The 27001-nt window shown below is 32.6% G+C and overlaps 1 protein-coding gene and 1 long non-coding RNA gene across 2 annotated transcripts in view; one reads left to right on the top strand and one right to left on the bottom strand.

Annotated features, from left to right (window-relative positions):
- The first annotated feature begins 2895 nt into the window (after positions 1 to 2895).
- LOC145312068 (uncharacterized) lies at positions 2896 to 10435 on the top strand. The gene is made up of 5 exons (XM_080151202.1): positions 2896 to 2980; positions 3275 to 3387; positions 4489 to 4543; positions 8695 to 8801; positions 10359 to 10435. The coding sequence occupies exons 2-5, from the start codon at positions 3284 to 3286 to the stop codon at positions 10429 to 10431; spliced, it is 339 nt and encodes a 112-aa protein (XP_080007328.1). The 5' UTR covers positions 2896 to 2980; positions 3275 to 3283; the 3' UTR covers positions 10432 to 10435.
- Positions 10436 to 22501: 12066 nt separating this feature from the next.
- LOC145312060 (uncharacterized) overlaps positions 22502 to 27001 on the bottom strand; it is a 42242-nt gene continuing 37742 nt past the window's right edge. The window contains exons 5-6 of the long non-coding RNA XR_013876888.1: positions 25076 to 25188; positions 22502 to 24596 (exon numbers count right to left, since the gene is read on the bottom strand). This is a non-coding gene — a long non-coding RNA (uncharacterized LOC145312060). The remainder of the gene's footprint in view (positions 24597 to 25075; positions 25189 to 27001) is intronic.

Genomic DNA, 27001 nt, shown 5'->3' with positions numbered 1-27001 from the left:
TCCTATTTTATGCTAAATTTAGGTATCATTTCTTTATAAATTTTGTAGTAGAAAATTAAAAATTTTATATAATAATTTACAATATTTATTTTTTTAGTATCTATTGTATGACGCAACGCGCTTGCGCAGAATCTTTAGATTCTACCTCTCTCCAATATTTCCCCAATACCTCTCTACATACTTTCCCTATTTCTTCCTCTCTCTCTCCATTTCTCTGTCCCTCTCTCTCTCTCTCTGTCTCTATCTCCCTGTCTCTATCTCTCTGTCTCTCTCTCTGTCTCTCTCTCTCTCTCTCTCTCTCTCTCTCTCTCTCTGTCTCTCTCTCTCTCTCTCTCTCTCTCTCTCTCTGTCTCTCTGTCTGTCTGTCTGTCTCTCTCTCTCTCTCTCTCTCTCTCTCTCTCTCTCTCACTCTCTCTCTATCTCTCTGTCTCTCTCTCATTATCTTTCCCATAAACTGACTACTCCTCTTTTCCTCCTCTGACCCTTTCCCCCTTCTCTCTTAATCCTAAAACGCCCTGTCTCTATCCGCTTCTTGCATATTTTATTTTCATATGCGAAGATACTCTATACCTCATAATGTCTGTCCGATGAAATGTAGTTTTCTTTAATATCTTTACATACCGTCTTGTACATAATTCTACTAGCAGCTGCACCTCTAGTATTGGTGCTCTGTATTAGAAGGGATAGAAAAGGGCAGAAACGTATCCTAAAACCATCCCAAGACTTTAATCTGAAAATTAAAATAGCCTAAAACCATCTCGGGACTAATCTAAATCTTCCCTTGAATGGAAAACTCAACTGGTTCAGTAGTTATCAAAATATCAAGCTATACAGACGAAAAAAACTCACTAATTTAGATAATAGAATGAACTAACTAACTGACCAATAAATGAGTTCCATATAATATAGTACGTATATTCCCTAAAGAGTAGAGCCCAATCGGTTCAGAGTGGTTACATTATTACATAGATCTTAAGCTTGAGACGGACAGACATCAAGCTACTTTGTATTTTAGATATTCCTTCCATAATTATTATTTTGTTTCAAAACAAGATAAACCCTGTTCATGAAGTTTATCTCAAGAATTCCGATTAATTCAATTTGTGAATTAGGCTAGTAGACATTTGATAGTACGTTCATTTTTGTTCATCAGGTTTATGAGGTTCAAATATGAAGCATGGACTAATAAATGACTTACATTTCAGTAATAAAGGTAATAGTAAATTATCAAAAAATTCACAAAAACAGGTATATCCATGGGTAGAGGAGCTGGGAACCTCAAAGTTTTTTTTTATTTTGTGGTGTGTAGTATATGAGGAGTTTCAAAGGTTTGAGAGGGGCAATCTAATGTATTTTTTTTATTTGAGGGGACCAAATGAGGAATGTAAAAGTTTGAGGGAGGTAAACACCCCATTAGCCCCACCTTGGAAGTCTATGATCTTACACCAGATTAGCATGTGTCCTATGATAAAGTGAAACTTGCAGCGGGCTAATATGACGATCCCCAACCACATACCGTCCCCTCCTACTGAATGAACGAACTGACCAACAAATTATATCCATGTTAGCAACCTTAAATTGACGATAATTTTTCTGCTGTCATAATATCCACGTATATTCTATAACCATTGTCACGTGCCTAAAGTAGAATGTATTTTATGGAAAATTTTAATTATCAATATCACAATGTGCCCTACAGGAAGAAAGTTGACGGCATAAATCTTAGTTATTGTGTCTTGGACTATTTGAGTAAAACAATAAAGTGGGGAGAAATGTTAAATAACTGTATGTCACCACCCCGTGGACCATGTGCCGACTTTCAATTGGTTCTTCGAATTTCAGCCAATAGCGTCGTGAATATTATTTTATTCTTATAATTTATCATTTCAATATCCGCGGAAAGCTGTCTTTTATACGATGCAATAAATACCAATTATTGGACGTTTAGCTAAACTTGCTCTGACTAGAAACCAAAATGTTTACTAAAAATAGAAAATTATCAAAACTGTTGAAAGCAAATCTGATGAATTATTAATGTTGAAGACAATAATAATTTTAAGTTAGTAGATACAGTGACATTGACCAATGATCAAGAATTATTGAATTTGGTAAATGCAAATTTTTTTAGTTCAGCTATTCTATGACAGAGGCATGTCGTCCACCCGTCCGACAAAGGGAGTTACGTAGAATAACAGAGCTCGGTAGCCGCGCGTCAGCCGCGTGTAAGCTTCACTATTCGTTATATTATTAATTAGCTGGATGGCTAAATCTGTTCCTAAACAGACAATCCATCTCATCAGATTTTTTAAAACACAAGCTGGTTTAAATTTGAGGCTTACTCGCGGCTGCCGAGCCCTGCGTAGAATGACAATTTCTTTCTTATTTTATACCTTTTTTAAGTTAATCGAAAAAATTTTATATTGTTATAAATTAATATGAAATCTTTTTGAACCTTTACAAAATGATTTCTTAAATTTATTATTTATTGTTTGCAGCTTATCTTTTTTAAAAGCAAAGCTTTTCTATAATTAGGGTCGGTCAGTCCGTCCGTCAGTCAATAACATACAGCTTTTTATGTTAATTTAGGCATGTTAGAATTGTCCTATCGATTTCAAACTTTTCATGATGATTCCTGTAGTAGTTAAGTACGATTTAGAAAGCGTAGAAACTCTATATTCATTACCAGAATGTCCGTGCGTCCATTTTAAATATGTTGAATTTTTTACTTTTTTAACAACAATTTTTTATGTGATAAAATCATCCGATTGATCTGATTTTTGGATTTCTGATTCCTATTACAATAAGGTACAATATTTTGAGCAAAGCATCTCACTTAAAAAAAAATAAAAATCAAAAGTGAATTGTCAAGTCCAACCCCTTCCTTTTATTAAAAAGTTTTTTTTTCAGTTCCAGCGTATTTTTGCTCTGTATATTGATATCTTCCACGTTAATTTCTCTGTGATCTCTTCATATTAACCAGGTAATGTTAGGGAGGGAGAGGACATTGGGTTTTTATTTACACTGGTACAAAAATTTTTATAACCGCATAATCTAATTCGCTAGATCAAAACTTTAAGTGATCTCGCAGCTAGCTAAAATAACTATAACCCCATCCACCTCCTTTATCCCATCTCCACCCCTCCTACTTGATAAACGAACTGACCAATAAATACGGTTCATGTAAGTAAGCTTTTCACGACAACTTTTCCCCTGACAATAAATCCACGTATATCTTACATCCAGTATGATAATTATGAAACTTAATTAATCTTAGGTCTCAAGTATGGGAATGTACTGGCAGCCTTGTCAGGCGGATGACGATTGTAATGAGAAAGATCCACATATGATTTGTGTTCCAAAATCTATGGTTCCGAGATATGGGAATTGGTAAGAAATGAAGAAAAAAAATTGAAGGGGGGGGGGGGGTAATTTTTTCTATGGGTGATTTCTCTTTGGAGGATTGTGTTAAAGTTATAAACCTTCCCAGGACCTATGAGAAGCTACCCTGTAAATGAGAACCATATCGGTTTAGCGGTTAGCGAGATCCTTTGGTGCAAACAAACAGACAGACAAATATCCTGTTACTTTATTATAAGGTTGATACTCTTTATAAAAACAAGGATGACAACAACCATAAAATTCAAAACTTAAAACCATAATGATAGGGATGCCACGCTAATAAAAACTATGCCTAATTTTCCTAAGAATCATCATTTGTACAAATGAAATAAAAATAATAACACATAATTTGGTGTCAAAAGATTAACATGTCTAACGTGGACAGGACATACTTACTCTTGAATAATAATCATAAAGTTGCTACGCTACCCAGATTACACTTATTTAATTTTAGAGCATTTAGAAAACATCATGCAAAGTTTCGACTAAAGCGGACGATTTTAACATGATGCTCAAATTAAATAGTCAAATCTTATGGTCACGAACGGAAGTATCAGGGAATAGGGAATGTGATTCTGACAAACAATTCTAAAGGAAAATTTCTCCACAACCCCCTTCCCCTTTTCCTCCCTTCTTATCCACACCTCTTCAGTTACATGAAAAAAACAAGATATATCCCCACCTTACTTGCAAAGGTTTCGTGATTTTTTGTAGAATTGATTGAGAGAATAGCTAGGTCTGGGAAGTATATTGTAATTTCTCCCCCAAATTTGCTACTTATGTATTCATTGAAAATGATTAAAAATATTAATAATTAAAACCTTATGTACATAAAGTACTTTCAAAACTTGTATTGATGTTTATTTGCTCATTTTATTTTCTTGTTTTTTTTGTGCAAAAAAAAGTTTTATATTTACCTAATAATTAATCCAGGGCTCGGCAGCAGCGCGTTAGCCGCATGTAAGCATCAGTAAAATCGTCACGTTATAACTTTAAAATTCAGCTGGATTTCTAAACCCGCTCTTAAAGAGGCAATCCAGCTTTTTATAATAATTAGCACAGCTTCTATATAATTAATGTTATTCATAGGTGTGAATGTGCCAACGGATGGGATTTGATAGATGGTATTTGTACTAATATTCAGGTTCATTTTAATCATGACCGAATTTATGAAAGAAATAAATATGGTCTTGATTTACATACATCCTTATAATATCTCTGTGTGTTTGTCTGTCTATACTGATTCTCGCTAAAAACTGAACCGTTTTGGTTCTCCTTTACAGGGTACCTTTTCATAGGTCCTTAGTAATTTTATAACTTTTGAGGGAGAGTATCTTACCCCCCCCCCCCCTAGATAAATTGTCCCTAGAAAATAAAAAAATACTTTTTCTTTTTAAATCTGAAACAAAAATATTTGTTTGTCGATTTCCTTCCCCCCTCAAGTGCCCCTAGAGGCCTCTTAGGACGAACCGCTAGTATACACATAAAAGAAAAGCAGAATGGTATATATATATATTACCTTATTCCTATAACTAGCGGCTACACCCTAAAGGTTTTAAAAGGGAGGGTTGGAGTCGACCACTCCCGTTTTCAATTTTAGTAATAAAAAGAAGAAAAAAAAGGAAAATAAATTTCTAGGGGCGATTTCTATTTGAGATTGATATATTTGTTGGTTCAGCGCATAGACGTCCAAGGGGGGGGTAATGGGGTGATTACCCCCCCCCCCCAAATAAAAAAATGCCTCTATGAAATAAAGATTACCCCCTCCCCTCAAAAAAATGAGCTTGGGGGTGACGTAGGCACCCCCAAAATTTTTATTTTCAAAATTTTACCCCCCCCCCCCCTCCAAATAAAAAAGCTTGGACACCCCTGGTTCAGCGGCTAGGAAGATCCTTTGATACAGTTAGACAGATATATTATATAATATACATTCTGTTACTTTAAATAATGATTATGACCATCTTCCTGATATAACACAAAAAATGGGGAGGGGGGTGTTTAAGTTTTGCAATATAACAATTTTTCTATGAATTGGTACATTGGGACATATTTAGTCATATGTATTTACATAATAAACCATATTTATAATTTGTTCATAATGATATATCTAGTATTTTAATATTTAACCATTCTATTTTTAGTTTATATTATTAGTTTAATTTATTATCATATTTTTTTAGTAGCGCAGCTACTCTAATGTCCAAACACCGGACAGACCGTACACCGTTAACAAAGTTAGTGTTACATAGTTTCCAGTATGGATTCGCAACCGATTAATATCCTTAGGATTGGAACTGGTTTTCAGCTACACTGAAAAATCACGTATAGCATCGTATTACAGTAAATTTTCCACGAATTTTAAAATTAATACCAGTTTTGTCAGTCCGAGCCTTCGGCTCCTCAAGGGTAACAAAACTGGTTTTAATATCCGCGGAAAGCTTTCTATACTACGATGCTTTAAGTAACTATTTTTTATTTCATTTTTAGCTTGTGGTTGCTGCGCTATTTCTGGACATGAGTGCCCTTGTGTTATTAAGTAAATAAGTTAGGATATTTTCATAAATCAATTGTTTTATACAGGGATATTAAAGGATAATAATATGATCGATTAATTGACATACATCCCCAATGATAATGAACAAAATTATCCCTTCTGCATATTAAAATAGTTGGTTTAAAAGTTTGCAAAACTACCATTTTAAAACCAACCATTAAAATTTAACATTGTAGCCAACGAATAAGATAACGTTATTTTAAAACTTTGAGTACCAGTGTAATTTACAGTGCAATATTCCCTCCCTCCCTGTATTTTATATCATCATTTGTTTTCATAAATATTATAGAAAGGTTGACCTGACCACAGTCAGTAATTTATTGGTTTTTAGTTTAATGTATTCAAACTATACTATAATATATTTGCGGTTACGCCCCCTAGAGGCCTCTAGGAGCACTTTGACACCTCTCTTTTAATTTTAATATTATTTTTACAGTGTCGATTTCTCTTGGAGGTGGTGGTACCCTCCCCCAAATTATGTATAAATCTTTCCAGGACTTATGAGAACCTACAATGTAAAGGAGAACCATATCGGTTCAGCAGTTGGCGAGATCCTTTGGGACATAGAGATATACAGACAGATACACAGATCATGTTATTTTTTTATAATGATAAACAAATAGGATTTATTAAGTCATATTTTTGCAAAAAATGACTTTGTTCTTGCATAAATTTTTTTAGAGAGGAATTGCCCACCCCCTCAAAAAAAAATAAATGTATATTTTGGACGTCCTTAATATTAATCATTTAAATGAGTATATAAAAATGTGATTAAACAAGCTTAGATGATTCAAGATTTTTTGAAAATTTATACTGATATCAAGGAATTTTACTTTTACAAAACTGTAAATGATTATAAAATATAATTATTTATGAAGACTAATGATTTTTCATCAATATGAATAGCTTTAATTACTTTTCATTGACAAATTCCTGTACTACCTTGTGTAATTGTATCAATAACAAGGATGACAACATCTTTAAAAGCGAAGCTCTGAAACGGTAGGAAAACCTGTAGAGTGTCAGAACTCATTAATCAATATATAAAAGTAAAAAAATTGTAAGTAAATTTGTTAAAAACTGCTGAAATACAGGATATTGTTTATGGACATACTTACATTTTTAGAACTTGATTATAGAGTTGCTTCGCTCATAACAATATATTTTGTTGTCCCAGGAATCAACATACCAAAAATTAGATCAATCGGATGATTAGATCACATAAATATTTGTTGTTAAAAAAGTAAAAAAATCAACATGTTCAAAATGTACGTACGGACATTTTTGTAATGATTATAGAGTTGCTACGCTTTCTAAATCGTACCTAACTACTAAAGGAATTACCATGCAAAGTTTAAAATCGATAGGACAATTCTAACATGCCCAAATTAACGTAAAAAGCTATCCGTTTAAGACGTACGGACGTACAGACGGTCGGACGGACGGACCGACCCTAATTATAGAAAAGCTTCGCTTTTAAAAAGTTCAAAAGTTGAATATATATCATTAAATAAGAGTATTCATGCAGGGAGGGAGGGGACATTGGGATGATGATTATATATAAATCCCCAATGTTTTATAATAACTTTAGGGACTTTTATTAAAATTTGATAAGTTGGTTTATTAATTTGAGTGTCAAAACGTTTCAACCACTAATTGTAATAGACGCTAAATCTATGTACATTGTACACCCTTGATGATTTTAAATCAAAATTACCAAAGTTGACAACGCGCTTATAACACTTTGGGTACTGCATGAAGTTGAATTGACTTTCAAATGTCCCATACCATACATATACTACACTAAATGTTGAAAGTACCATAAACATTTGAAAACCTGGGTTAATTTTCTTGCAACTTAGAATATTTAGTTAATTTTAAAACCAATGATTAAAAGGCTATTGACGTACGAATATTAAATGAATGAAACCAGCTTGAATTAGTTTTTCAGGTTTATTTTAAGAAATTTGAAATGCATTTTTATGTTAATATTAATTATCATAAACTCTATTAATTAAGCAATATTAAATTCTGATTCAGAATTAACTAAATTTCCAACGAGTATAAACCGATAATTCTATAATACAAGGACGTCTTAGGGGGGAAGGGGTATAAAAAAGTGAAACAAAAATAGTTTTTACAACCATCCAAAAGAAATTTAAATGGGGGGGGGGGGATTACCGCGTAGAGAATCATTTACCGCTCTTTCCTAAATGTTTAATTACTCCCCACCCACCCTCCTAAATAAAAGCTTTGAAAAGTTTTCTAGAAATTATACCCGAAAACTTTTTTTTTAAACATGGTTTTTAATCTCTTCTTGTTAGCCTAACAAAAAAGCAAATATTTTTTGTGATGTTTTTTTACGCAATGTTTTATCTTTCTCTTAAATGGTTGACCATAGACTTTACTGACCAATAAATAAGGTCCATATTAGCAAGCTAAATTGACAACAAATTTTCCCTGTTAATATATCTAAGTATATCCTAATTCCATTGGAGGAGTGGATGTAAAAGATGGTTAAATTGAAATATATTGGAATTTTCAACTTGTCTCAGATGTGTCAATTAAATTTTCTCTACCAGCTCTCAAACGTCAGCAAGTCAAAAAAGAATTAGGTTCTTAAAATGTAAATCGATAAAATGTTACTGGCAACGATTATATCCAAATCTGACCAACGTAGTAGGAAGTGTGAATAAATAGAAGCTTCTCTGCAAATTGAATTATACTTAATTTTTGTTTAGGGTCCAGAAGCGAGAAAAAGAAGTTTTCTAGACGAAACAAATTTCAGCCTTAGCTTTATTGTGTTTCTTATATTCTTTGCCATCTATTACTTGTGGACAAGAAGAAGGTTTGTACTTTATGATAAAAAAAATGCTTTATAAAAGAACTAGCGACTACGCCGCCCTTTCCCCGAGAAGCCTCTAAGGGCTCTTATGGTGGGGGGGGGGGGGGGTGGCGTCCCTTCCCCCTTCCCATTTTTTAATATAAGTTTGAAAATTAAAAGAAAAAATTGGGCTGGGTTGAATTGTATCTAGGTGCGATTTCTCTTGGAATTTGGACATACCGTCCCCCAAATAGTGCTAAACCTTTCCTTGACCTATAAGTAACTTTACTGTAAAGGAGAACCATATCGGTTTAGCAGTTAGCGATATTATTCCCTACAGACCAAAATAGTATATTAATAGTTAACCTTATCTACTCTACAAGATTAATGTCTTGTCCATTGTCCAATCCTGTAAAAAAACCGCAAAACATAATTATCCTATTTTCCAATCAATGCATATAATGATAGTTTAGAGATGCATCAATAGTCTCGGATATTCACTATACGTTGCTAGAATTGAATAATATAATGCTTATGGATACTCATAGTTTAAACACCTTTTTTGGTAGTTTTACCTATACTATCAGTCAATCAACCTATAACCCATTCATTTTTATATTTAAAAAAAACAAGGAGTTTAAACCCTGACGGACCTGAGGAGATAACATATCAAAACCTAACTAAAAAGAAGCACAGACTACCGTTTTTGTTGAAATTGGAGGGTGTATAATTTAAGTCCCAAGTCCCAAGAAGGAATTTTTACCTTTACGAGCAATAAATATTAAACTTCTAAATCAAATACAAAAAGAAATAATTTTCTCGTATTCATTCGAATCCGGTGGATAGGAACCGGTTCTCATCCATACGAAAAAAAAACTATGTCTAGCATCGTATTATATCCAGCTTTCTACGAATATAAAAATGTACAATCATAAGATTAAAACCAGTTTTTTTAGCCGGTGCCTTCGGCACCTCGGGGCTAAAAAATAGTTTTAATCTCATAATTGTACATTCTATATCCGCGGAAAGCCGTTTATAATACGATGCGAGAAATAACTATTCCAGTATGGCTTCTAAACTTCCGCTGGATTCGAACTGGTTCTCATCCATACTGAAAACTCATATATTGAATTGTATTACAGACAAAATAGAAAACATAAAATTAATACCAAATTTGTTAGAACCACTGAATACTCTTCTCTTTCCATGGATGCATATTTATACAAAATTTCAATAAATCATACGTTTCTTCAAAATGCATTTAAAGAATTGATTTCATAACTAATTTTTACCATAAATTATATGCTGTTTTTTGTCATATAAATATGTTTGATTTATTATGGTTGAAAATAAATTAATTTTGGTGCAATGCTGCTCTAGAAGTCATTCATGTTTGTCGGTATTTCACTGTCGAAACCGATTAATATCCGATGGATTAGAACCGGTTCTTAGCCACACTAAGAAATCATGTATAGAGCCGTATTGCAGACAATTTTCCACAAATAATGAAATAAAAATTATAAAATTAAACACAACTGTAAAAAAGTCTTAATAAATACAATAATATATCTTTTTTTTCAGAGAGAATTCTCCATTGAAACATTACTTGGCACTACCACACTCACAGAAACGAAAACTTTCTGAAGAAATTTGAAGAATTTAGTGCATGACATGTAGCTTATATTTCATTCTGCTTTTAAACTAATATTAAATACAATTCTTTTCTGTGTGGCTCGAAACCGATTAATATTCGCTAGATTAGAACCGGTTCTCAGCAATACTGAAAAATAATCTATAGCATCGTATTAAAGATAATTTTTAATGAATATCAAAATGTAAATCATAAAATCAATAACAGTTTTGCTAGCCAGATCTTTCAGCCTCTCGGAGCTAACAAACCTGATTTTATCCTTTAAATTTTTCTATAATAGGGTTGGGCCGGATATCCGGTTTGGCCGGTTATCCGGCCATTTTCAATAACCGGCCGGATACCGGATATTAAAACTATCCGGTTACAGGATATCCGGCTGATTTTTGACGCCGGATATCCGGTTATCCGGTAATTTGCCGGATATCGAACGTTGGTCAGATACCGGCCGGAACCGGATATCCGGCATTAGAAATCAGCCGGATATCCGGTATCCGGCCAAAAAAGTATCCGGCCCCACCCTAGTCTATAATAAGATTGAATAAAAACAAGGATGACAACACCCATAAAAACAAGGATGACAACACCCATAAAAGCGAAGCACTGAAACGTTAGGACAAACGGACATTAACACTTGTATAGTGTCTGAACTGAATAATCAGAATATAAAGTATAAGAGTCGAAGCAAAATTGTAAGTAAATTTGTTGAAAAACTGCTTGATACAGGATAATGTTTTTGGACATACTTACATTTTATGAGTTGATTATAGAGTTGCTTTGCTAATAATATTGTTCTTTGTTGTCCCAGGAATCAATATACCAAAAACCAGATCAAACGGATAATTAGATCACATAAAATTTTGTTGTTAAAAAAGTAGAAAAATCAACATGTTTAAAATGGACGTACGGACATTCTGGTAATGATTATAGAGTTGCTTCGCTTTTTAAATCGTACCTAACTACTAGAGGAATCATCATGCTTTTTTTTAAATCGATAGGACAATTCTAACATGCCTAAATTAACAAATAAAAGCTATCTATCTCGGACGAAAAATTAACATGTTTAAAATGGAAATATGGACATTCTGGCAATGATTATAGAGTTGCTACGCTTTCCAAATAGTACCTAACTACTACAGGAATCATCATGCAAAGTTTGAAATCGATAGGACAATTCTAACATGCCTAAATTAACGAATAAAAGCTATCTATCTCGGACGGACGGACGGACCGACCCTAATTATAGAAAAGCTTCGCTTTTAAAAACTATGATATTCTTTTTCGTTGCCTTTCTACGCAACACTTATGAAAGGTTACTCAAAAGGGCTTTTTATAACAAAAAAATAATATTCTAGTTGTTTTAAAGGTAATAGAATCACTTTTTTGTACTTTAAAAGTGTTAATTAATAAAATAATTTTTTAATTGTAAATTATATTGATTAATATTTAAATGTAATATTTATAAAATATGCTTATAATAAATTTATATATTATTTACGCCATATAAAATCAAAAATATTTGAAAAAATATACTTTACAATTCAAACGGTCTGTCAGGTAAGAGTTAGTGGTCTTTTGACAATAGAAAAGAAGAAGAAAAACATAAAGGTAGCGGTACAGCAATAAAATTAAATGTAAGAAAAAACAAGGTTGATATTAACAAGAAGTAAACAAAGAACAGAAAAGTAGATGCTTATTTATAAGGAGTATCTTCACAAAAATTTAGCTGTCCATCTTCGAGTCAGCAGCCGAGTATATCGCATTTATATAAAAATACACACAGAATGTTAAAGTTAATGTGCAAGTACCAAATATAACCTAACCTTACCTGACCTAGAGTAATAAACAAACAAACGATAAACTAGCCCCCATCTCCTAACCCTTCTTATTTTCAATTTATTTAAAAATGAGGAGGGGGAGTGGGGTTGTTAGGGCTAAAAGAGAAAGATTGAGTTCTCATTTTAAGGAAGGCTTTTATCTTTAGGTCTTGCGATGGTTTTAGGCTATTTTTATGACATTCCCTTATCCCATTGAATACAGAGCCCCTAGATGCTAGGAGTACTACCTCGAGTTTGCAATAAAATATGTATAATGCATACAAAAACTTGAAGTGTCCTTTTAATATTTTTCCTTAGAAGATTAAGATTTATCCTATGTAATTCTCTTTATAGGGAAAATATGAATATGAACGTCACATATAGATAAATAAGAATTGACAAACATATACAAACAAACAAGAATGATAACGTCCAATACAAAAATATATATATTCTTAATGGTGGCTTCGCTTCTAGCAGTTAGAGGCTCTGTATTCAAATATTTCTGCCCCTCCCTACCTCTTGGAATACAGAGCCCCTAGATTCTAGGGGCGAAACCGCTAGTGAATATATAATAGAATAAATGTGGATAACATGATAAGGGAAAAATTATTGCCAATTTAGGTTGCTAATATGGAAATTATTTATTTGTCAGTTCGTTCATCAATTAGAAGGGGAGGGTAGGGGATGGGTAGCATGTGTGTGTTGCCTGTCTGACTGAGTTATAATGAAGCTCCTTATAGTTCTTATCTTTTTGGGGGAGGACAAGAAAATATTCCAACCCCCTTGCCCCACAAAAAATTGAAAAATTATTTTGTTCCTTAAATCTAACTACAACATATGTTCCTACCTTAAGAGATAGGTACCCACAGTTTTACAGCTACGTTAATGCGCTAAAACGTTGGGTACTTTCTGGTTCCAAACTAGAAGTGACCAAAACTTTATTCCTAACTTGAGAGATAGGTACCCAAAGTTATATTACCACATTATCTTATTTATTTGCTCAAAAACATTGGGTACCTTCTGGTTCCAAACTAGTAGTTTCCAACGTTTTATCCAATAATTCTAATCTAGAGGTGGGGTAGTTTTGTTTATCATAATTGAAGACGTTTGTTAATTTATCGTCCATTGTCTTATCCCTTAATTTCCCTGGTTTGCTCCAATTCTAACATATTATCTAAGAAATGTAATAATGAGTGACGTAATAAGCCACAAAGAAAGATAAAAGTGTGTTTCCATAAAAAAAAATATTTTAAAATATTTTTTCATCCTATATACTAAAGTAACAAGGATGTCTGTTTGTCTGTCTTTCTGTACAGAAAGACTACGGTACCTTATGGATGTTTTGGCTCTTCCAAAAAGAAAACAACTTTTTAAAATTTAAGATAGTTCGTCGATCAACCCTCCCCCTATAAATTCCTCTGGGGGCATAGCATATAAAAATAAACATAAGCATGCAAAGGAGGTTGTCAATAAATGTTCATTCTCCCGTTGAGTATTGAGTTACCCAACAGACAACCAGCTGTTTGGTTGCACGACTGTTTTGGTAATGCGTTGCGCCTGTTTATAGGCCAAAGGATTCCCCCCGATCTTACTAATCATGTCACGCACCTGGCATATCCGCAGTAGGTACCATTTTAAACGTCTCTAGTATGATGCCATGTAGTCCAGACTCAAACCCGCCACCATCCCAACAGAGTGAAATAGCTACCGTTATGAGATCTTAATCAACATACAAATTATCTCTGTTATGGGTTGTACAAATATGGAATAAAATATTGATTTTGTTGTGGTCACACTGTGAATGTAATTTCTTAAACGAGTAAATATTGTCAAACAGTCTACATAAACAAAATAAGATAAGAAAAAAATGGTAAAATATTGAAAATCAACACTAAAACCCCTACCCAATCTTTTTTAGCCTTATCAATTATTTCGTTTAAAAAACTATATCAAACATTACTCCTTTTATTGAAAATGAATCATATACTGATTTAAATACAGCAAAAATAAAGACTTAAAATCCTTATAGTAAAGTAACAGGATGTCTAAGTGTTTGTATGTTTGTACCGAGGGATCTCACTAACCGTTGAACTGATCGGGTTCTCCTTAACAGGGTAGCTTACCATAGGTCCCGGGAAGGTTAATAACTTTTTGGGGGGAGGGTACCACCACCCTCCCCAGAGAAATCAACAAAAATATTAAAAATAACATTTTTGCAATTAGCTAAAAATATAACTAACACCATCTGATTTTAAGAAAAATTGAAAAGAAACAATTTTACGTGTCCCTAGAGGCCTCTAGGGCCGTAGCCGCCTGTATTGTATATAGGACTAAATAATGCGGTTTCCCTTTAGTCTGTGCACTTATTAATCTTAGTAACTTAATCATGCTTAAAAGAAGCTTCATTAATATACTTTTCTAGACTTCAAATTAATGGATGGAGGTTACGGTTGAACCACTAGCACAGAAGGATATCACCAAAATATATTAATGAATGTATCTGCTAGTACATGAAATCAGGGAGGGAGGGGACATTGGGCAGTTAATTACACTAGTCCACAATGTTTTCTTATTCGTTGAAAATCCTTGGGGACTTCTATTGATTTTGATTGGTTTGTGCATTTAGTTGAGTGGAGAACGAAGAAAGTCCCACAAAAAATCAGCATGTTACGTCATAAAAACGGGTTTTCTTTCCCACTCCTCCTCTCCTCATCCTCATTTTTATGACGTCATTAAGGGACTTTCTTGGTCTTCATTTGAGTGTTTGAACGTTTTTAATCTAATTGTAATCTATAGAAAGGGTAATTTTGTGTATCATCATTGGGGATGTACACCAATTTATCGGCGATTGTCTTATCCCTTTAGATCCCTGACATGAGATACATATACATAACAATTTGTACAGAAAATATCTTTTATGCAGAACTATTGTATAAAATATTTTATACACATATACATCACCTATGTTAACCCATATTATAAGATTGTTATGGATAGCTAACTTTAATAAAAAGAAAGTCTATCTAAAGCTAAATTATAATGACTGTTTAGTTTTTACTTTCTTTTTAATTGACTGATTTAAAAAATTGCTTAAACCTTGAAATATTATATATCAAGATCCATAATTAGTCCAAAAATTGTAGATGGACCAACGGATGAAGCAAGTTATAGGTCAAATATTCAGTGTCATTAAAAAACATATACCTACCTATACCCTGTAGGATAGTAAAAATTTACGAAAACTTTTCGTACAGAATATAAGAGGTTAACTCACAAACAATATATGAATTTCAAATATTTATTCAGACATTACAAATTGTTTTAAGCATGTTTGCTATCTTCAGATGTCAATGTAAAACTCGCACAAAATATATGTTGGTCTTTGGTAGCATGACCGACTCACACACGAACCATGTAAATTATATACTGGATGTCCATTGACATAAGGAATCTTCACGGAAAATTCCAGCCAGGTATCTTAAATACAAACTGAAAAATTTACGTTTCCCATTAACGGTTTCATGCAGACGGATGGGCGGATATTTCTATATATCAGAGTTCTAATGTAGTAGAAACTTTACTCGAAAGTTCTTATAACATATTATGGAAAAAGTTGTCCTAGTTAATCTTATATTCATCTCTAAAATTTAATTTAAACATTTTAGTTTCACTTTCACAGTTGTGACTTTTAGTAAATTTAATATAAAACTGGTACAATTTGGTCCATAGGTAATTCATATGTAACTAAAACAATGGATTTATTATTACTTGGATCTGACACCAGATTATCATGTGCTCTAATAAAGTGAAACTCGAAGCTTGCTAAAAAAGAGATACACCACCTATTGCATGAACGAACTGACCAAAATAACTTGTCCATGTTAGAAACTTAAAAAATTGACGACAATTTTACCCTGTCATAATACCCACGTATATTCTATATCCATTTGCTGAGCTCCTAGAAACGATCATGTGTATTTTAGTGGTTTTTGTGTGTAAATAAACTGAGCTGGATCTTTAAATGTGTAGTCATAGCCGTGCCCGTAGTCATGGTCGTGGCTGTAGCCGTAACCGTCGCCACTGCCAGTGCTGCTAATAAAACATGGATTTTAAATGTTTGAAGTGTTTACGTATTATTATTATTATTTTATTTCATGTTTTTACTAAAAATCAAAAAAGTGGTTGTCATTTAAAGATCACATATAGCCGTGGCCACACGTAGCCAATTTGATTTAAAGATCGCTATTAGGTTAATGGCTGTATCTCTGGCAGCGGCAACGGCTACACATTTAAAGATCCACCTCTAGTCTGTGCGGTTGTGTATGACAAACAGACGAAATTGTACTAGAGGTGCGACACTGCTTATAAAATGTGACTTTTAAACCTTTTTTTCAACTGCATAGAAATAAAACTTTTACAGATTTAGAAAAAAGATATGCCCACGAAAAGGTACAAAAGAATCTTAAGAACATTATTTTTCTAAAAAGGTAGTTTAATTGCGTTATCAACAAATGATATATTTTAATAAGTGTTATATTATCAAATGCTATGTTAATGTCAAAGCAACACAAATATGCATTTAACAAGTGTTTAATCGTTCTTGTATAAATTGAATTTATTCTTAGATTGGTTAATTAATTGTTTATTTTGTAAATATGAAAAAAATATCTCTTTAAAGCAGGATACAAATTGGCAGTCAGTCCGCTCCTTACATTCATTATAGCTTTTTTTACACTTGTCTTTTCATCTCATATATGTTAATTCATTTAAGAATACAGAATGCTTTAAGGGATGATTAATTTGTCATATATAGTGTCCTATTTCTTTCTTCTTCTCCAGTAAATGTAACTAATTTGAAGCTGAATTATTTTCTTCTGTTTTCCTGTTTGGATTAACTAAATTACTTTATAAAGCTTTATTACTCTTTTTACAAAGAATTGTAGAATTATATTGAGTGAAATTTTTTTTTAATTAAAGGGTTTAAAACCGTTTAGAAATACGCATCAGAGAAAGGCCAAAAAAGTTTGTAAATAATTTCTATAGTTGGATCGAAACAGTAACTAATTATATTTTTACAATTAAAATACAAATTTGTATAGTCAAAATAAATTTTAAAAAATAAGTTTAACTTACGTTGTACCGAGAGTACGGAAGTATTTCCACAGTGGCGTGCGAAGCACTTTGTCTAGGGGGGGGCATTTTGAAGATTTTGTAAAATTTTGCCCCCCCCTAAATCAAAGTGCCCCGGGGGGGCACTTTGCTTTAGGGGGGGGCATTTTGATTAAAAATACTAATTTTAAATAAGGGCGTTTTAAGGGGTGGGATTATTTGATTATGGGCCTTCTAGTCCTTATCCCTTCTTCCCCATCCCTGCCCCCATCCCTATTTCCCGTTTATATCCCCTATCTCTTCCCCCCCATCTCTTCTCCCCCATCCCTTCTCCCCACCCTGCAATGACCGAAGGGAAGGGAGCTTGAAAGCATCTTCAAAAAAAGTACAGAATATAATTTAACCTCCCCCTCCCCCACCACAAAACATTTTTTATGGGTGGAAGGGGATGCTATAAAATCTCAGCAGGAAGGATAAATAACCCCATTTAAAAAAATTTTTGGGGGGGAGGAGATAAAAACACTCATTTTGGAAATAATTTACCAAAAATTAACCTAATATGTAAAACTGATTTTAAATATTTCTTTATTGTATGACAACAAGGATGACAACATCTTTAAGTAGCAAAGCACAAAAAATCATTAATAAGATTATAAGAATACAGACAAGTAGATTTAAAGAGCATCTGTTGAAATAAATATATATTTTAGGTAGAAAAAGTCACAAATCCCTTTTCCTGCATATTGTGTGATGACAGTCAAAGTAAATTACATACTGGATATGAAAATCTCTTAGAAATATGGAAAACTTTGGGGTATAGTCTCTTTTGTGGCAACGCCTCTTAAGGGGCATTTCGTCGTATTTTCATAGTAGCTTTTAATAGGTTATTCTAGGTTAAGTTAGGTCAGGTGATTTCCCCGCAGGGTTAGGCAATTGGCCCCGCAGGAGCTATAAATAGGGGAAAAGCTACTGTGAAAATACGACGAAATGCACCTTAAGAGGCAATGTCACAAAAGGGACTATACCTGAAATTTAAAAGATACAAAAATAGCCAAAAACGTCCTGAAAAGCAGTCCGACATCCATGAATTTTTAATAGTTAATTATACTCCATAATGATGGGAATGTTATCATTAAGTTTTAGCCTTCTATCTTTAATTGCAGTTGAAAAAAATCACATTTCCCCCTTAGCATTACGTACTGACAGCCATAGTGAATTATAGAGAAGCTTAAAAGTCAACATATCCTACCCTCTTTAAATGGCACTTTAAAACTCTGTTAATTTTTCATTAAGTGGTGTTTCCAAGGATTTATAAGGGGGGTGCGTGAAGCGCACCTAAAAATATTTACTCCCCCTTTGAACTAAAATCAATTAAAGACAACAAGAGTGGCGTATTTTATCAAGTTAGGAATATAGAGTGTAGTTAGTTTTAAGGGTTTTTAATGAAAATTGCCATAAAAAACATGTCTTTTTGTAAGGGCATGTAAACAAAAAAAATGATAAACTTATCCTGAAAATAATATGACATCATATATAGTTATTCATTTAGACAGACATACAGTGTTGAGAAAAAGGCTGTTTCTTTTTTATATAAAAGAACTTTTTGATTAAATATTTGTTGTTTACTAATATTTTTATAGAAATAAAAACAAAAATACAATGCATGTGATAAAAAGCAGAAACCATTTGGAAGTGCGCGAAGCGCAATTTTTTTTCTTCAAAGGAGGGGTTTTTGGGCTATTTATTACACTAATCCCAAATACTTCATATAAAATTTTCTTATTCGTTGGCTCAACAACTTTGGGGACTTTATTGGAATTTTGATTGGTTGGTTAATTAAGTCGAGTTTCCATACATTTCATCCACTAATTGTAATCTATATAAGGGGTAATTTTGTGTATCATCATTGGGGATGTACAAAATTTCTTTGGTAAAAAGTTTATATTATACCAAATAAAATACTTCCTATTACCTGGTTTGTTATGTTCAGTGAAAAAAGATTATAACCTAATTTCTACACTAATTAAAAAATTTGGTAAGGTTAAATGAATAGTAACTGTCTGTTTGGCGCGAAGCGCCAAAAATTTTTTTTTGAGTATTTCTTGATCTTTTTTTGGGAAACTGGGATAGTTTTGCTTTTTGTAGGGTAGGGGGCAAAAAGGGGCATTTTTGTTGACCAGGGGGGGGCAAAATGGGGCATTTTTCAACATTTAGGGGGGGGCAGGGGGGGCGGTGGCTAGGGGGGGCAGGGGGGGGCGTTTTGGTCGCTAGGGGGGGGCGATTGCCCCAAATGCCCCCTTCGGTTCGCACGCCACTGTATTTCCAGCAGATCAGAAGGCTGAATCGGCTCAACAACCAATCTCAGTTGAGCTTATATTAGTTTCATTTGTTTCCGCTATGATTTTACCCTCACAAACGCAAATTAAATTTGTCGAGCTTCGTTATCATGGATTTCGGAATACAATTCTATTCTAAAGTATAAAATAGTATTTCACAATAAATTGTAATGGTTTCAAGAATTAAATTGACATTTTATGTACTTTGACATTTAGAAGAATCATTTTAAGTAACCAGTGGACCGTTTGCAGCAACCTCCCTCCATTCCATTTCTTAAGTAAATCAAAGAGTATTAGGGAAATTTAGCTAGTCTAAAAAGTTCTATAAACACGTTCTTTCATTCGTTGGACTTACTTCTTTATTTGTTGATTCAAACTTGCATTGTCGAAAGTTTTTACCAATAATCTTTTTATAATAAGAGGGTAATTTTGTCTACTGTAATTCATTCACATAAAATATAATCCGTTGTCTGATCATTTTAGATCTTAGTAAAAATCGCAATTCATATGACTTCAAGATGAAGCTCAGTAAATCAACAATTTGATTTTCCATTTTGCTTCTTGAAGTAAAGCTTCACTAAAAAATTTAGTCGCTGACTTCAACCAGGGACTAGGGAATGTGATTCAGACAAACAATTTGGAGTCAAAATTTCCCATCTTCCCTCATTTACCCCCTTCTCACCCACTTCCCTTCAGCTACATCAACAAACAAGTTTTACGCCAACAACATATTTAATTTTCGGCAATTTCAAATGTGATTAATTGTCTGAATAGTAGCCCCTGGCTTCAGCAAACGTTTTAAATTCAAGTCACTCAACTTTGAGTACTTTTATTGAATTTTGATTAGTTGGTTCATTAAGTAAAGTGTTCAAAAGTTTCAACCACTAATTGTATTCTAAAGAAAGGGTTAGTTTATATTTAGTCATTATACATCATAATATCCAAATTATTGTCTTATCTCTTTAGATCCTTGATAATATCACACAAATATAACATAATTTCAATGACAGAATATCTGTCCCTGCCCCCAGAATCTACATAGCAACGTCAATTTGGGAATTTTCCAAAATATAAATCTACATTTAATGTGAATTTGAATTTTGCAGAAACTGGGATTCAAATGTTGAATTTCATTTTAAAATTTAGATATTTTTATCAGTTTTAAGTAATTTTATCTTATCTTATGTCGACTATTATATGACACTAGTTTCTATCCTTTTATATAAAGTAATAAGCTTTTTTTTCTCTGTAACAAAGGATCTTACTTACCAATGAACCGATTTAGTTCTCTTTTTCAAAACGCCTGACAAAAATCCAAATAAAACCAGTTTTTCTCTAAAAATACTTATAAGTTTTCAGATTTCATATTTTTATTTTTATTTTAATTTTTACCTAACGTACTAGGTACATATGCGCGCCCACTGCGCATATGTATTCCTTGTTATTGCAATGTTTAAATGTTTAAATGTGGCTAAAATCCATCAAGCCCTCTAGTTTTTACTCAACGAAAAACTCAAATATGTAAATTTATTCTTATTTAATAAACGCCATCAGGGATGTAGGAATATAGTGACGGGTTCGGAAATAAATTACAGGTATCAAAGAAGTGTGGGATTAAAATCCCACAGGATTTTAAATTACTCAGTTCTTATAATCATTTAATCCGGGAACGTTAGGGCGGTGGGAGTCGCAGTTTATAACGGGAATAAAAACATGGCTAACTTCCATGGCACCGATAACATAATTGTATTGGTCTTATTTTTGGAAACCCCGTATGGATTCTAGTGGAATGATTGTCAGATGGTATATTCAGCATACCGTAGTATAGTAGTCTTATATATGTTTTATATATGTCAATATTGTAACTAAAACAAATTGTTACAACTATTTTCTAAAAGCTCTGAAACGATTTGGTAAGCGCCGCGAAGAACTGCGGTTCAACAACCCCGGCCGGGGTTAAGCCATCCACTCGCTTCACAGCTTGCTCAGTGTTCAATTATATAATAATTGTATAGTAAAATGTAAAATGTAGGTGAACGGGGAAGGAGAAGTTCACTACAACCCTGAGCTAGGTACATAAATAGTAAATGTACTGCAGGATCTTAAAATTGCTAATAAATTACAATTTGATTATTTATTCACTATAATATGTAATAATTTATTTATTTATTATCTTGCCTGCATTCTCTTTCAGGAAGAAACTTAATATCTTAATTAACATGCAATCTTTTTCAGGAAGAAACCTATAGTTAAAATTGTAAACTTTTATTAGTAACTCGCCCTAATTATATGCACCTTAGAGGAAATAAATCTTATCTTAATCTTATCTTATCTTCAAATATGTCCCAGGACGGTTTTAGGCCATTTTTTGCCATTTACTAGCTCTTGAAATACAGAGCCCCAAGATGCTAGGGGCGCAGCCGCTAGTAATGATACAAACTACAGTATTTTTCTGCTTAACTACTGACTTTATACTGCTAATATGTCAGGCGCCAGTTGTAAAGAATACGAGACAGGGAAATACATTGACCTTGAAGTGAAACAGGTACTGCTATAGAAATATATTTTCCTACTTAACTATTGTGTTGTGACTGTCTTAACACTAGACTTGATTCAAAGTCGGACTGCTATTGATGTTATGTACTCAAATATGCCCCTTAATGATGGTAATTTTCACAAAAAAATCAGATGTCTAACTTTAATATAGCTGAGTAAATTACATCTTCCAATAGCGTTATGGACGAACTGACAGACTGATTGAAAGACAAAGTGAATTATAGAATAACTTTAATTATAAAAAAATAAACATGATTTAGTTATTTATATTTAATTGAAACCTCCTCTAAAAGCAAATATATAATTAATAATAATACTAATATAATTATTATTAAATTTTAAAATCTCACATACACAAACATAATTTAAAATATTAAAATATCTATGGGGTCATTTTAACATTCTCCTGTTGCTCGTCAAAGTTTGGTTGGCCATCAATTCAGCAAAATGTAACAAATTTTAGAATCGCAAAATGTAACAAACTGTCCCCCCAATCATCATTAAATAAACCATATTGTCCACTTTTACTAGAATAAGAGAATCTATATTTATTGCATCGTTTTATAGACAGCTTTTCGTGGATATTAAATTTAAAAATTATATGATTAGAACCAGTTTTGTTAGCCCTGAGGGGCCAAAGGCCTGGGGTCACAAAACTGGTATTGATTTTAAGATTTGTATTTTAATATTCGTGGAAAATTGTTTATAATACGATGATATACATGCTTTTTCAGTATGCCTGTGAACCGGTTACAATCCAGAGGATATCAACCAGTTTCGAAGCCAAACTATTACACATTGCGGAAGGGAAAGCACAACCAAAGTTAAATCCAATGTGGAATACATTCAAATATTTGACGAGGGACGTGGTGGCAGAAATGGGCAGAATCCCTTTTTTGAAAATGGACCAAATCTCCCCACTCTATTTTGGCCGTTTAAAATATCCATCTTTTAAAAGATAAGTTTGCTTATCTTGAGGAATAGGAATATCTATTTGGAGGTATACCTATGATCTTTAAATATTTTATCCAGATATTTATTGGACCCCTATATAGACGTCCAAGGGTAGGGGTAGGTTTCTACCCCCCTCAAACCTTTAAAAACTCTTACTTTAAACCCCTCAAGATAAAAGATTTGACGTCCCTTTACCCCCTATATCTTTATTCTGTTTCCAAGACAATTAAAGAGGATGGGTATCGAATGATCCTATTTCAAAAATAGGGAACGTTGCCGATCTATGTTAAATGACCGATGAAGACACAATCCATAGAGTTAGTAATCTATGGTACCAAAAATATCATCAAATTTCTCGGAGATTCTAGTTAAGAAGTGTGGTAAACCCCGTGATAAGAAAAATAAACCCAATTCGATGGTAACCATCTAATTATAGCCCTTGTTTGCTTAGATTAGGATAGGTTAAGTAGGGTTTAGTTGGTATAAAGCTCTGCAGGGTTGTCTTTAATATACTTGGATGTTGCACCAGATTTGCATGTACTCTGATAAGGTGATCTTAACGACTCCATAATAATGATTCCACTCATATACACCCTTTACCCCATCCCCTCCTCTCCTACAGAATGAACAAACTGACCAATAAATGATGTCCATGTTAGCAACCTAAATAGGCGACACATTTTCCCCTGTCATAATATCCACGTTTTTCTTATATCAATTGGTTTATCAATCCTTACCTGTGAATCTCCAAGTTTGTAATGTTTTGAAAGCCAGCAAATTAACTTTAGAAAGCCATTTCATTTCCATTGATACGTATATATATAAGGTACACAATTAGTTAGGCCAATACAATTAAATTTGAAAATATAGGGCGAATAGTTTTAATTCTGAAAAAATATACCTTTAATCTTTACTTTATAAGAATCTTAAAGGTATCATTGTCTGAATTAATGCCGAAATAAATATTTCAATAACGTTATTTTAAAGTTGTTTTTCAGCAATGATTTATTATTTATTAGTCAATAGTAGTAAATATATATAGTTCTATTATAGATTATTCGCCCTGCATTAACTAATCTATTATTATTGGCCTAACTTTACATAATTATTAGATAGATATACACAATTAGATTTTGATATGATATGAAAAATCAATGATGGAGAGTACTATAATATAGAGTAGCTGCACTACTTTTTAAAAATTAAAAGAAATTATACAATTTTACAACATAAATTGGTGGATTTTTGAAAAATAATATGATATGTAATACATAGTATTTATATATTTTAAAGCTAGCAAGGGGAGACTTGAGAAAAACTTAACTCTCCAAAAATAAACTTAAAATTTTGTAGGTTTTAGAGTTTAGACAAAGTCGTACAGGTAGCCGTCAAACCTCTGAAAATTAAAGACAGTTAATATATTTTAGAATTCACAAGAGCTTTTCTTACAAATTGTTTTGAATTTTAATGTGTAATATTTGATTAGTCACATAGTATTTATTATGCTTTCATAGAAAGTAATATAAAAAATCATAGGATTAATTCCAGTTTTATTATTGGTTTGGTATTTTTTTTTAAAGGCTGCAGATTAAATAAGATCGTAATGTAAAAATAACCCAGTGATCTGAGAGATAAGACAATGCAAGAAATTGATGAATTACCCCCATGGTGATGAAAAATAATCCACTTTCTGTAAATTACATTTATTTGGACCAAGCAAGCAAGCTTGATTGAAAGTCCCCAAAGTTTTTTGGTATCGTATCATTAATCATTTACAGTCCCTTGAGAGAACAAAATAGTATACATCAATACAGACAGAAATAAGGAACTACTAACTTTTTTTATTAGCTTTGCATGTAAAATAATAGGATATACCTTATCCCTGTTGTTAGAAGTGCCCATCTGCTGTTCCTTCATCTCCCTGATGATTTGCTCCAACCTCATCAACATACATAGTCCACTACACCTTCTCCCTCCCTCATTCATATCTAGAAAGTATTACTAATTATGATTTACTTCAACATCATCAGCATACATAGTCCACTACACCTTCTCCCTCCCTCATTCATATCTAGTAAGTATTACTAGATATGATTTACTCCAACCTCATCATTATACACAGTCCACTACACCTTCTCCCTCCCTCATTCATATCTAGAAAGTATCACTAGTGATTTGCTCCAATCTCACCATCATACACAGTCCACTACACCTTCTCCCTCCCTCATTCATATCTAGAAAGTATTACTAGTGATTTACTCCAACCTTATCATCATACATAGTCCACTACACCTTCCCCCTCCCTCATTCATATCTAAAATTATTACTGGTGATGATCTGTTCCAACCTCATCAGCATGCATAGTCCACTACACCTTCTCCCTCCCTCATTCATAACTAGAAATTATTTTCTAATGATGATTTACTCCAACATCATCAACATGCATAGTCCACTACATCTTCTCCCTCCCTAATTCATATATAGAAATTATTACTAGTGATGATTTACTCCAATCTTATCAACATGTATAGTCCAATACACCTTCTCATTCCCTCATTCATATCTAGAAAGCATTACTAGTAATGATTTACTCCAATCTCATCAGAATACACAGTCCACTACATCTTCTCCCTCCCTCATTCATATCTAGAAAGTATTATTAGTAATGATTTACTCCAACCTCATCATCATACATAGTACAATACACCTTCTCCCTCCCTTATTCATCACTAGAAATTATTACTAGTGATGTTTTACTCCAACCTCATCAGCAAACATAGTCCACTGCACTTCACCTTCTCCATCCCTCATTCATATCTAGAAAGTATATCTAGTGATTTACTCCAACCTTACAGTATGACCCTCGAAAAAGTATTTTTTAGCATCTGCAGCCCATATTTATCAACGAATTATTAAAAAATGTATATGTTCTTGTTCTCTATTGATTTCCATATAAGTAGATATAAAAATATTTTTTTTACCTCCAATAACATCGGAGATTTTTAGAGCTAAAGTTTTGAAAAAGTAACTGAGCAAAAAGTAACTTTTAACATAAAACAACTTTTTTAGCAAAATGAAGGTAAAAATCCTTTTATTTTTGTTACTAGCAGAAACTTTACACAAAAATGAAATAAAAAATTTATGTTTTAAGTTAAAAGCATTTTTTTACACATATTTTTTGAGTCTTTTTAGTTTAATGATATTTTGAAAAACTTACTTATTAGGCAAAATTGTTTTAGATTTAAAAACCAAATAAGTCTTTATGAATATAGCAGGAAAATTGTTTTTGTTTCATAATCCTAACTTTAATAACAAAAAAGTTATAAAGAAAATAAAATTACAACAAAATGATTTTTTAGTCTAAAAAGCTTAATTAACCCTCTATTAAATGATTGAGATGTCAGAAAAGGGGGCGGAGCAACTGTCATAATTAATCCTTTTCAGAAATAAGGGTAAATAAATAACCTGAAATTTGCAAATAATCAATTTATTTAGTGGTACTTTTTGCCATTAAAAATTAATATTTTTTGATGGGATAAAAAAGAAATTATTAGTTAACTTGTTTTTCTTTGTATATCATTATTCAGTTACCAGAAAAACATAATATAACCATCCAAAAATTATGAGAAACAAAAAAAATTCTTTTTCTCAGTCACATTTTCAAAACTTTAGCTCTAAAAATCTCCGGTGTTATTGGAGGTAAAAAAAAAATTTTATATCTACTTATGTGGAAATCTATAGAGAACAAGAAAATATACATTTTTTGATAATTCGTTGTTAAATATGGGCTGCAGATGCTAA

Source organism: Acartia tonsa, chromosome 2, assembly GCF_053477335.1.
Source record: "Acartia tonsa isolate MP-2025a chromosome 2, ASM5347733v1, whole genome shotgun sequence".
Lineage (NCBI taxonomy): Eukaryota > Metazoa > Arthropoda > Copepoda > Calanoida > Acartiidae > Acartia > Acartia tonsa.
Note: the sequence above shows the minus strand (reverse complement) of the source record. Positions and strands in the feature narration are given on the sequence as shown.

Excerpts from the sequence above, each read along its gene's own strand:
- LOC145312068 (XM_080151202.1), top strand. The coding sequence starts at position 3,284 with ATGGGAATGTACTGGCAGCCTTGTCAGGCGGATGACGATTGTAATGAG. Across the intron at positions 3,388-4,488 it reads GTTCCGAGATATGGGAATTG|GTGTGAATGTGCCAACGGAT; the intron begins GTAAGAAATGAA and ends TGTTATTCATAG. Across the intron at positions 4,544-8,694 it reads GTATTTGTACTAATATTCAG|GGTCCAGAAGCGAGAAAAAG; the intron begins GTTCATTTTAAT and ends ATTTTTGTTTAG.